This window comes from Chamaea fasciata, unplaced genomic scaffold (assembly GCF_029207755.1).
Source record: "Chamaea fasciata isolate MVZ Bird 193981 ecotype frontalis unplaced genomic scaffold, bChaFas1.0.hap1 SCAF_2, whole genome shotgun sequence".
NCBI lineage: Eukaryota > Metazoa > Chordata > Aves > Passeriformes > Sylviidae > Chamaea > Chamaea fasciata.
This window is the reverse complement of record NW_027094087.1, coordinates 39818957-39832230: the sequence shown is the minus strand read 5'-3', so window position 1 is coordinate 39832230 and position 13274 is coordinate 39818957. Positions and strand designations below refer to the sequence as shown.

General features: G+C 37.6%; 1 protein-coding gene across 1 annotated transcript in view; it reads left to right on the top strand.

Annotated features, from left to right (window-relative positions):
- PGR (progesterone receptor) overlaps positions 1-7414 on the top strand; it is a 33261-nt gene extending 25847 nt beyond the window's left edge. Inside the window, exons 6-8 of the mRNA XM_066177416.1 lie at positions 1160-1290; positions 3858-4015; positions 5444-7414. Of these exons, the coding sequence (XP_066033513.1) occupies positions 1160-1290; positions 3858-4015; positions 5444-5599 (445 nt within the window). The 3' untranslated portion in view covers positions 5600-7414. The remainder of the gene's footprint in view (positions 1-1159; positions 1291-3857; positions 4016-5443) is intronic.
- Positions 7415-13274: the final 5860 nt, after the last annotated feature.

The window sequence follows — 13274 nt, the reverse complement described above, 5'->3', positions numbered from 1 at the left end:
GAGATTTAAAGTAGATGTAGAAACAAGTCCATTCAGGTCTAAAAGATTAAATTTCTATGTTTATGTCATTTAAGAGCTAGTACAAGATATCAGATGTTGAATAACATTTCAATAATTTTCATTTAAGATAACAGTAACACTTTAACAAGAAAAAAAATTCAATGCATTGAAAAAGTCTTTTTAAAGTCGAAAATATCTTCTATTTTGATTGCTGAGTTTACAGTGTGCAGTTAGGTTGGAATGCTGATCTGAACCCTCTAGCAGGTGGGGGAGCAAAATTTAATCTTCCTTTTATTGTACTTAATTCGTCTGGATTGGGATGCAACCTTTTAAAATCAGTCCAAGTTACTGGATCATCAGGTTAATATGCTGAATTCAGCCTAGATTAGAAACTTTGTAATGCTACCATTGCAGTCATTTCAGTTGAAAATTGTTCTCCTAATACGTATATGCAATAATACATACTCAATATACCAAAATCACAAAGAGAAAAGTGGTATCGAAGTGCTGCAAAACTCCCGCAGTTTTATGTATTTCCTGTGTGATTTGTTCTGGTTACTTCTGTGGGAGTTTAGGAAACGTTCTATTAATGTCTCTGTTTACTTAGCTTGTAAGATTTTGACTGTTTCTTTAATGGCATAACATGCTACAAAATAATATCATTGCTGCTAGAAGCACCAGGCTAGAGTTGCTACAAAGTATTTTGATACAGAGGTTTTTGCAGAAGCTAAGAACAAGTTTTTGCAAAAGCTAAGAACAGGTTTTCTATAGATTTTCACACTGATCTTCAGTTCTATGCTTTGAAATATTTACAGATACAAGAATCTATGGACTTCACATTAATCATTGGAGTATTTTTAATAATTAAACTCCCCTTATTTTTGGTGGTTAGCATTTAGCTTTGATAGTTTTAGGTTTTTTTCTGGGTAGCAGTAACAGATTAAACAAAATTGTAGCACATTCATTACAATAAAAAAGAGCATAGGAACAAAAATAAGATCAGAAAATTGTTTATGTGTATAAGCTCATCTTTAATTTTTTTTATAATGGGATAAACTGCTAACAAGACCTTTCTTTCAAGCAGTTAGTACTGGAGCCATTGTTTTTTGTCTTTGTTTTCATGGTTTTTAATTTTTTTTTTCCCTTTTCTGGGTGTAAGACAGAGGATGAAAGAATCATCGTTCTATTCCCTGTGTCTGTCCATGTGGCAACTCCCACAGGAATTTGTCAGACTTCAAGTTAGCCAAGAAGAGTTCCTATGTATGAAAGCACTGTTACTTCTCAACACAAGTAGGTTCTTTTACTTCTTTGTAACACATCACTACTAAAAGAGCTTTGAACCGTGTTGTTTAACCTGACAATCACTAAGCTCTCTGGCTTAACAAATGTAAATGTCCTGGATGGAATGTTAGTATTCTAAGACTAAAAAAATTTTTTTTCTAATGTTTATAAGGAACAAAGAATTCGTGATTCATTGTTGGTTTTATTGTGTATAAAGATACTGGGGAGATGTTGGATCCCTTTTGGCATATGGCTATATTGTGTTACACATTTTCAAAACAACTGTGCAGTATTTCTGCCTGGAAACATCAAGTGACTCCACATATTTAAAAAACCCCAACCAAACCAAAACAACTTTAAAAGTATTAGAATATATTTTAAAATATTTAATAAATTATCAGGACTGAGAGCTTTATCTTGACCAAGATCTTAAAGCATGTTTGCTCAAAAGAATTAGGGAAGTGGACATGACAAATACCAACATTTATTCAACTTTTTATAGTTATAAATAGGTGAAGTTTAGCACAGATATAAACAAATGGAAATGTTTTTCTTTGGTTTGTTTCTCTGGAAACAAAATCCATGGTCACTTAATCATACGGATCTTTTAAAGAATGCAGCATACAGCTGCATTCCACTTTACATGAAAAATGTCATTGTTGGTGAACTTATCTTCCAACATTTTCTCTGAAATGCAAAAATTAACATCTGCTGAGGCCATAATTGTTAGTTACGAATCCCCAAGTTGAAATTTTTAAAGTTCTACAGGTGCTTTTAGATATGTGAATAAGCACTTTTGAAAAATACAGTTGGCAGAATGTAAAAGTTTGGTTCTCAACACACAGTGGAGTCTGGGGAGAGATGTGCAAATCCTGCACGACCTGCTTCTTGGCTTTACAAAGTTTAAGTAATTGATAAGGAATTAAATTTTAGTCCTTCTCAGTCTGTACTTGGCTGTTGTTTGCATAAACCCATTCTTTAAAAAACGCCTGGTCTCAGCAGAGAATAAGTTTGAAAAGATTAAATTTACCTTATATGAACATGGAAATTGCTAAAAGAATAGCAAAATACCATACATTCTGCTAAAGCATGAAAGGCAATGTGGATAAAAATCCCTGTTTGATGTAACTCCTGTTGCTTTGTTAGAATATGAATGTATTCCTATTTTAAATGATTTCCACCTTGTTTTCATCACAAATAAACTCCGTTGTCTATCTTCTGAAATTTCAGTTAAATTTAGATAAATTTGTGATATTTCAGCTATCTCTGTTCCAGAAAGTTCATGTCAAAGTCTAAAAAGCATTACGAATGGTTGGTTGAATCCTTCTCATTTCTGAGTGCATCAGTTTAACAGAATTCATCAAGTTACCTTCTTTTGTCAACTGCATTGCACTCAGAAGCTGTTTTTTAAGATGATATGTTTATGTATATGCAAGAAATTACTTAAAAAAAAAAGAAAATATTTCTACCTGTTCATCAGTTTTGCTTTTTGTTCTCTCCTGCATTTATTGTCTTATAAGAAAAAACAATTTGTCAGATCTTTGGGAAAAGGAACACACCTAACAGTTGTTGCTGAGACATTTAGTAAACATTTGGTACTGTATAAATATGATTCCACAAAAGTATTTTCAAAAAATGATTTAACCTCGTTGTTCTAAAGTGGGGTTTTTTTAAGACTACTTTAATTTCAGTCATGATATTCACCTTAATCCTCTTCAAATGTGAAAGTAAAACCATTTCAGGCTTTTGTATACTAACAGTAAATTAAGTAAGACTTAATTGTTGGTTTAGAGGTGTAAGTCAAGGTTACCTTCCATCTAACCCTAAACTCCATCAGAGTCACTTAATATGAAAACATTCCTTAGTTCTCTATAAAACTGCTGTTAAGAAATGTCCTGAATCATCCAGGCTTTGAAAATTAAGGTATTCTTTTTCCATGACTCTTACCAGTAGCAGCCACTAACAGGTTCTTTTCTCAGTGTTCTCTCCATGTCCTCATTTTGATTCTCACCCTTGACCTTTAAGAAAAGAGGGACCTCAACCAATCTCTCCTCCTTGTTAATTTTTCTAAAAAGCTCTTCACCTTTAAGACTCTGCTCTGTTCTATTAAGTGAAAGAGGTTCAAGCAGGAGGCCTGAGCCCTGGCAGCCTTACTGTCTGCAGTACTTTAGAGCTGTTCATTCCTTGATCCCATTTTGAAGCACTCCAGCCTACATCTCTCTGCCACAAATTTGCTGTGAAGATGGCAGACCTTCAGCAGTGTAAACAGGAATCAGTAACATATTTCCTCAAAGGCTGGAGTGGTTCTTTTAGCCAGATTTCTTTTTCCTAACAAACACAAGCTTAGGGATATTTCTAGATATAGGCAATTAGCAAAATGATCCGATTGCTCCTGCTATATCCTTTTAACTAATTGTATCACTGTTTTTGGAATAACTCTTGAATTGAAAGAAGTACCTGGCACATATTAGTGAATTGCACTGTACAACATGAAATACTGTAAATTTTTCCTGTACTTTAAATTTCATTGACTTCAGAGTAAATTAGAACCCAACTGGTTTTTTGGTTTTTTTTAGTTCCTTTGGAAGGTCTAAGAAGTCAAAGCCAATTTGATGAGATGAGAACAAGTTACATCAGAGAACTGGTGAAGGCAATTGGTTTGCGCCAGAAGGGCGTTGTGGCCAACTCACAGCGTTTCTATCAGCTTACAAAACTGATGGATTCCATGCATGATGTAAGCTTATTTGTTAATGTGTCTTGCTCTTTATGTAAGAAGGAACTGGTATTTCTTAAAAGCAGTTCTATGGAAGGGAGTAGTCAGCATTGCTAAACAACGGAAGAAAACAAAAAACAATCCTTTATTGTGTAGATTTGTTTGAATAGAGAGCTATATATTCAACATCAGTATAAATGTTGTGCACATATTTTATGGTATACAGTATTGAAGTATTTGTGAAACATGCATTAGAGTGCTACCATTTTGTTTAATTTTTAGTGTAACATAACCAGTACAGTTGTGGCCTTTGGTAGAGGTGGTGTATATGTGTGTGTGAGCATGTGTGTACTTATTCAGGAAAATAGTGTGAGGAATAGGCAATTCAAGTTGCAAAGTCAGACTACTAAAAATTAGTGAAAGGCAACCAAGATTGGCTTTGCAACCTTAGTTCAACTGGTTTTATGTGCATATTCCATACTGCTTTTTCAGTAGCTGTCTGTGTTTGGGAATTGAGTAATTTTTGAGAATTCTAGATACCAAGCCCTGGGCACTTCTGAGCTCAATGCTGGTTGTGAGGAGCTCCCAGGGAGTTCAAGGTGGACAGGATCTTTACATCTTTGATTCTTTAGAACTCGGCAAATCTGCGTTTTCTTTTAATTCAGTCTCCTCCTTTCAAGTGCATACAGTAAAATAATCTATGAGGGAGAGAAAGAATGAGAGAGGCTTGCTGCAAAATATCAAAGTGGTATTTGGTCCATGGAGTATCTTCATTCAAATCCTGTTTCATCTCAGGCTTATAAAGTGATAGGAGATACAAGGAAAAGAAAAATCATCACACTGGAGACAGTGTGATATTAAAGCCTAGGGTAGCAGAAATAGTATGATATTTGACAACATAATGGTCACTGGTCTGAAATAAAAATTGGAACCTCTCAGAGATGCTAGAAGAAATGTAATACTCACTTGTTGAGCAGTTGCTTTCAAGGGATGGGAATCTGTGGAGTTCAGTGTTTGCAACATACACGGGTATGATCATGGTGAAAACTATGGCAAAGGTCACAGGTAAGTAGTAAATGCTGTCTCTCAGAGCAGTGTTTAAATAGCAGCTAGTGACCAAAGCATACAGTGCTGGAGTGTGAGAGTAAGGTGAAAGGTTGAAGCTTGTTAAGTAGCAGCTGTTGTTTGTTGCATATGTGATGAGTGAGGGTGATACTACTTTGTAATATTACTGAAGCAGTGGTTTTATATGACATGCAATAACTCTGTGTATGTTTTTTGCCATTAATAGTGTTTGACAAATACCCTCATTACTTATTCAAGAAAGGACAGGGTAAGGTAGAAAATGTTATCAGCTGATGAATGTATGAGATAAGTGATTGACATCATGTTTATGTGGCTGTATTTCTGTTAGCCTGATTGATCATGTTTGTATTTTATCGAATCCAGTTGGTGAAACAGCTCCATCTCTTCTGTTTGAACACATTTCTCCAGTCCCGTGCACTGAGCGTTGAATTCCCTGAGATGATGTCAGAGGTGATTGCTGCCCAGCTACCCAAGATTCTAGCAGGGATGGTGAAACCTCTTCTCTTTCACAAGAAGTGAAATGTCTTTTCTCTTATCATAGAGATGATGCCTGGGTCATTTTTTTTGTTTATTTTGGTCAAGATTTTGCAATGTCAGGACTTCAGCATATTTGACATACTTACCTTGCTGACTGCTTTATACCTGCAACATACACAAGCCATTCAAGCTTGATGTACATATTGGGAGTTCCTGATTCCTTAACTGCAAAAATCACAACAGTCATAAGAAATGTTTTGTAAACTTGTCTAAGCTGCTTTTTAGATATGCATATGAATGACAATGAATAGACTTTCCAGATTTCTAACAACAGTTACACGTTTTTCTTACACATTGTGCACTCTTGAACTTCTGGTATGACATGGTGCAAAATTTTTACTTTAGTACATTGTGTGCATGGGTACATGTGGGCACGTGCATAATATAAGATTTTGGAGGCATTAAAATAAATATTGCCCACAGTTTCTTATAGATGTTTTACTTTTTATTACTGCAATGCTGCCATGAGTAACTGAAGTGCTAGGCATACAGTATGCATTCATACTCTCATCTGTGGTCATGTTGCGTTGAAACTCTTAAGCCCAGCAGACTGTTTTCTGCAGCATTCAGTGGAGCTCTTCTTCAAAAATCAGAAAGTTTATGAAAATTTCAGTGTGTATTACACCCGAAGTAATGTGTGTGCAAACCCACTAAGCTTTGGTTTGTGTTTTTTTTTTCCTTGAAAGTTCAGCATTTACTAAAGCTAAATCACTTAGCTGTAATCCTAAATTCATCAACTCTTACATTCTATATTTCAGAAGCTTTAAATAGAGATGTTTTCACTGACTGCAACTCTTAATAATCTTAATGTTTTGAATTCCAGTTCTGAAGCCTCAATCAGCCATTAGCATCAATTTATAGTGAGATTAGATGCAAAAAGAAATGGAAAATATGACTTCGAACATTTTGATGCGCATCAGACTCATTTCAGTATGATTTAGTGGAGCTACATATTTTCTATTTTAGAAGCATGCCGTTATAAATGGGATAATTGTAAAAAAGGAATTGGACTCAATTAGCTTTATACATTCAAGAAGAATGACATGTTTCACATAAAAGTGAATATTCAGCTGAAAAATTATTATGTGGTGGTGTTTGTTCCTTTCATGTGGTTATGAAACAACTCATGCATTTAAGGCAGTTAATTGTTGATATATCCAAACAACAGAGAAACAGATAAAACTTAGGAAGAATTTATGAATCTATTAAAATATGACAGATTTTGCCAGTCATTAGAAAGGATACGTAAACATAGGAAATGGTGAGTCTTGTTTGGGCACTTCTGGCCTTACACTTTTGCTTTTGCCCATGACTTGCTAGATGCCCCCATTGTGCGACTGTGTCCTGCTGGTGGTGTGTAGCTTGGTCTGTATAGACATATCCTTGTCACATGAACAAAGGCCCCTGGGATTTAAGTTCAGGATCTCCAGCTAAATCAGGGTGCCCCTCATTAAAAGTTATTGCTGTTTGGTAAAATTTACATCTTGGTTCTTGAAAAAACTGTGGGCAACTGACAAGCACAGGAATGTCTAAAGTTGTCCTTACTGGTCATAATTTCCTAAAGCCAACGAAGAAGAATCTACATTACAACTGGGAATAAAAGCATTTTTGAGATCCCCACATAGTAGTACAAAACCCACTAGAGCTGGTGCAAATGTGTGACCCTAGATGAAGTGGTATGGACAGACTTTTGTGTTAGTTGACTAGGTTTGTCATTTCTAACTGCCCAGGAAAGCAATGTCTTTCATATTCAATACAGTCTGACTTTTAACTGTGATCCTTAAAGCAATTATGTTTTAATAAATAGCACAAAATGCTTTATTTCTACATCCTGATGTTTTGTTTTATTTTGTGTTTGCATTCAGTAAATGTGATGCTCAGTAAAAAATTCCATTTCAACCATTCCACTTTCATGTAACAACAGTATTTTAATATATTTCCACGCATTCTTTTGGAACTCAAATATTGCCACATGATTTACCACTGAGTGAGCAGACCGTCTGTGTTACTGTTTAGATTAAACTGATAACAGAAACTTCCCACACTAAAAATTACTCCTCATCACCCTAATTCTGAAATTAGAAGACAGAGCAGGCAATATGTTTGCCTTAGGAATGCATGGATCTGCTTACATCTGCCTTTTACTCAATCCCTAAGTGGCTGACATGTCACCATGTCCCATAAACATGGCAGATTAGTCTGAAATGCACTATATTTGTCTCAAAGGCATAATCAAAAAGGAAGAAAAAATACCTTTTGGGAATAGATAACAAAGGTTAAAAACATTCTCGAATTCTATTTCTAAAAGACCTCTATCTCACAGAAAAAAATCCCTAAAGTCCATGGCCATGATGAATTCACTACACAAGATAGAATGATTGGGAAATTGTGTCTGCTATAAGAGTCTGAAAGTCCTGTGATCATTATGTGATTGTCTGAAGTTAAAAAAAAAATTCCAGCTATAAGCCCAGATTATAAAATGACCTTTAGTGTCCATTTTGATATTGTAATTTGCTCTGGCTTACATAGACACTATGAACAGTGGAAAAGGACCTGGGGGCGCTGGTCAGCAGCAGCTGAACGTGATCCAGTGTGTGCCCAGGTGGCCAAGAAGGCCGATGGCATCCTGGTCTAGATCAGCCATGGTGTGACCAGCAGGAGCAGGGCAGTGACCGTCCCCCTGTACTGGGCACTGCTGAGGCCACACCTCAAATCCTGTGTTCAGTTCTGGGTCCCTCCCTGCAAGAAAGACATTGAGGGGCTGGAGGGTGTCCAGAGAAGGGCAGCGGAGCTGGGGAAGGGTCTGGAGCACAAGTGCTGTGAGAAGCAGGGGGTGTTTAGCCTGGAGAAAAGGAGGCTCAGGGGGAACCCTATGAACCTCATCACTCTCTACAACTGCCTGAAAGGAGGGTGTAGCTTGGGGGGTTGTGGAGGGGGAGGGTGGTTGACCTCTTTTGCCAGGTAAAACTGACAGGACTCCTCCTGCCATGATGACCTCCAACTCTTCTAGAGGAAGTTCAGGTTGGATATGAGGAAGAATTTCTTTGTTGAAAGGGTGGTTAAGCATTGGAAGGGCTGTCCGGGGAAGTGATGAAGTCACCATCCGTGGAAGTGTTCAAGAAGTGACTGGGCTTCTGTGGTTTAGTTGACAAGGTAGAGATCAGTCAAAGCTTGGAGTCAAGGACCTTGGCAGGTGTTTTCCAAATTAAATGATTCTGATTCTGTGAACACTGATCTAAACACCTGATTTCTTCCTTTCCTACAGAAATCTTTTGTCGTATGACTTTTCAACCCTGCAGCAATGTTCAGAGAGCCATTACTTGATTTTTTTTACTGAGTACAAGGTTTTATAGTTGTATGTGTTTCTGTCCCTTATTTTAAAGAGCAAAGCGTTTTTGACCTGAGCTTTACAAATAGGTCTAAACAAAAATCTTGTAGTGCTTCTCAATATATTGAGCAAGGCGGAACGGTGCTGGATCTTCTTACGGTGCATTAATACACTAGAAATAAGAGGTTTCAGCAGATGGGTTTTTCTTGTTTTCCTACATTTAGGATGTGCCTGATTACATTTTGAAGATAAGAAACTTGTTGTATTAATTAAAAAGCTTACCAGCCATCTTCTACAGGCTTTTGTTTCTAGTTATCACTAGAAGTTCTTCATACACTGAATGATGCAGGCTGTGCCTGAAGTTAAGCCTCTCCTGTTCTGTACAATTGAGGTATTTTTGACCAAAGCCCTTCAGCATTACCTTCTGTTGGTAAACACTCAAGTAGTGAAGCAAACAAACCAACCCATGAAATCATCGGCTTCCTTTGAGCGCTGCTTCTGGGATTCAGCCCTGCACAGATTTATATATTTATAGGTTTTTGTATATTTGTAGCTTTTAAATAATGTTTTGGAGGTTGAAGCGCCTGGCCATGGCAGCTCACCTGTGTTTGGAGAGCCGAGACCTCCAGCCCCTGCAAGCTGTTCTCTTTGTCTGTGAGCTGCTCTGCAGCTGAGCTCTGTTGTGCTCACTGTGGTCCAAGAAACACAAAAGATCAAACACTTGGCTCATGTTTTCAAAGATCTCAGCTCTTTGAGTTGGGAGCAGCCTTTAGGGATAGGGAAATGTGGGTTCCTTAATACCCAGTCCATGACAGAGGGAAATGTGGTCTGAGAAGCTTTCAGTTGATTTCATGGCACTTTGGAATGGCCTGGTTATATGTGTGCATAATAAACACACACCATAATTTCTGATCTGCAGCTGTTTCTTCAGCTGCACTGCAGTTATGCTTTCTTGTGCTATATGTGCAACAGTGAAAGTGAGACCTAAATTTGTATTTTTGGATAGTCAATGCCTTGTCAGTACCTTAGCTGGGTTTTTTCTTTCTTTCCAAGTACAGTAATAGGTGTCTCTCCATTATCTTTGTTGGGAAGGTGACCTGCTTTCCTGTGTTCACACAAATATTTATCTCAGTTACCAGTGATAAGTCAGTAGTATGAAGAGCAGGGATCCTGCAGGGGTCCTTCCTTCCTGTCCTCTCCTCCCTGCCCAAACTTAAGGTTGGTTTATCTGCCGAGCAACAGGAGAGAATGGGGCTGCACTCCACTCATGCAGTGCAACTGCAGGCACACATTTCTTGCCTTACATGCTGTTTGTGGCAGGCTGACCTTTCTTTCCTTCCGAGAAGTCAGCTTGCAGCCACAGAGCTAATATCCAAAGCTCTCCCAACTTTCCACAGTCGGAAGCCTGTGAGCACACTGCCAGGCTGGACTGTCAGCATTGCTGGATTTATTGGTTTGTACTGCTTTGTGTCATGGTGACCTGACTTGGACAGAGATTTGCTTTTAGTTTACTTCTCTTTTTCCCTTGGAAGATGAAAAGGAAAAAAAACCTCTAATATTTTAGGTATTTTTTGGTTTAAAATTTATGTGTGTGTTTTTTTTTTTTTAATGAATGCTATTAATTTATTAGATTGACGTTATTTGCATGAAGAATGGTACTTTAGCTTCTCAGATGCTTGGACAGAAACCTGCAGTAAAAGGTGACTGCATGGATATTAATAACTAAGTTAAAATTTATCAGTCTGTTTACCTTAAAGAGAAAATAAATACCATCAGAAAATAGTCTTTAAGTGCTATTGGAACTAATGCAGCAGTTGCATAACTTCAAATACATGAGCAGTGCTGCTCCCTTGATGTATTTTTTCACTCACATTTAGGAATTTTGTTCCCTGGGTTGAGCCCATAGTGCTCTGTATGAGGCATTTAAAGCATGTATAGAGGACATCAAGTAATGGTGAGCTGTCATTTAATTCCAGTATATCCTTTAAAACTGGCAACATTTCAATTTCTTGCTGGTGTGGGGTGGGCTCATTATAAAAATACCATCACGAGCCTTTTAGTCATAGATCATGTTTTTCTGACCATGAAAAGCAAGTTAGCTTTTCACCTCTATGGGTACAATAGTTCCACCAATTTAGCATTCAGGCATATCAGTGAGGAAGTTCTCACAGTGTCATTTAAATAGTCTCACTCTATTGCGTTTTCCCACACTCAATTCAAATACCTACCCAGCCAGTTCATGACTAAAATCTCCTTTTGCTTTGTGCAGGAAAAAAGAAAAAGAAATAAATCATTGTCAGGAAATCAGAACCCTGCAGCAGTGAGCTACAAACAAGGGGCTAGATTGGAAGAAAAGCAGGTAGTGAGCATAACAAGCACCTTTGACATTGAATCAGAAATAACTGGTCAGAGAAATAGACAGGTGAGATTTATATGAACATCACCATAACTTGCTCATTCCAGGGATGTAAAGTTCTCTCAGAGGCCTATTTTTCATTTGCTGGATGGGAATATAGTAATGCTCTTACACTTCATACCCTGTATTGTTGGGTGATGTCCAGTCTGTGACTCTAACCTGCGATACCTCCAGTTGAGAACAATGTTCTCATCATGGTGCTGCTCAAAGAAACTGATTTATTCTGGCAGGCCTGTCTTGGTTATATGGAGCATGAATAAGGAAAGCACCAAACCATCATGGGCATGGCAGTATGAATCCAAAAAGGTGTGGACGTGGTCTTACTGAGAGTATTCAAAATAGAAACACCTGGCCACCTGCAATTAATATGTTCCCAACCATTTCCCCTGATTCCAGCAACATTCCTAAAAGTAAAATATGGATTTTGATGGCCCATGTAGGCATATTCTATTGTAGAAAAAGGACAACACACTTGACAAAAATTTACCACTGTTAAATAGAAAAAAACTGTGACATGATGCTGTCAGGACAGGCTCTCAGGACAGGCTCTCAGCCTGCCTGTGGGGCATTGCACACAACAGATGGGAATATCATCTTTTGGGACTGTCATCAGCACACATCAAGCTTTGGTCAGCTGAGGATGACAAGGCTTTTCACTTAAAAATTTAGATGTTCTGTTTCCTAAAGCTCAGCTTACAAGATGGTCACACTGCACTGGCCAGTTCATTTCTTACAATAATTTTACACAATCACACCCCTAATTGTTAAAAGTAGTTCCTAGTGATGGCTTCAGCCAGCTTAGGCTTTACTGGGAGACAGAAACTGATTCTGTTTCTCAAACTTCAAAATACAGGTAATATGTCTGTTTGGCTGCCCACAGACAAAAGGTTGCACAAATCAGACATAAAAAACCCAAAAAAAACCCCAAACCAACAACAACAACAACAAAACCCAACAAAAAAAACCCCAAAAAACCCAACAACCAAAACAAACAAACCCCAAAAACCACAAACCCACCAAAAAACCCCTCCAAACATCTGAAATGTTGAAAATATTACTTCATGAAGTTTTTCACTTCAAGTTTCCTTTCAGCTTTCCCTGAAGACAGACATAAATTTTCAGAAATACTACATGATAAAGCACAACCCAAAGCTAGGCACTCCTGCAGGGCATGATCTGTTTCAGTTTCTGAATTTCATACAGCCTCTAAATTTCAGTTCCCATATTTGTGAATCATTTATCCTCCCCTCCTTCCTATGCCTTCAGTACATGTTCTTTTACCAATGGGTTACTTGGGTGTGTAATGCATTAACACTTTGTAGAGTCTTTGTAATCCTCAATGGAAAAATTCTGTAGAAAGACAAATAACCCTTAACTTTAAGACATCTTTGGACTGATGTTCACATTTCTCTGTATTTAACATACAGGATCATGATAGACAATTTATGCTTTGTTGCTGTTGTTTTTATTTTTGAAAAAAAAAAAAAAAAAGACTTGTATAAGATTTCTGTATTTTCCTCTTGAGAAAAGGAGCTTTCATCTCTATATTTGTACATCTGAAATAACTGCTTCAAGTATTTTTGCAAAGGTGTTGTCTAACTACATTGTGTCATGTCCAATAAAATGGGGATGTGCTTGCTTTATAGTAGTACGAGAAGTGTTTAACTCTTCAGCTACCAGTAGATGTACAAAAATCCACTAGACTGAGTGGAGGGTAGAGGCGTAGAATGGCACTGCTCTCACTGGACATGGGGCTGCAACTGCCAGTACCAGGCTGGTGGAGCCACTTGTGTTGCAATCCTACAGAGCAGCTGCTGGGAGGCTGATTTTGGGGGGAAGACTTTAGCAGCTCCAGGTTAGAGACAATACTCACTGATTATTTACTGAGGTCAAACCCATATGGCTGGGATGGG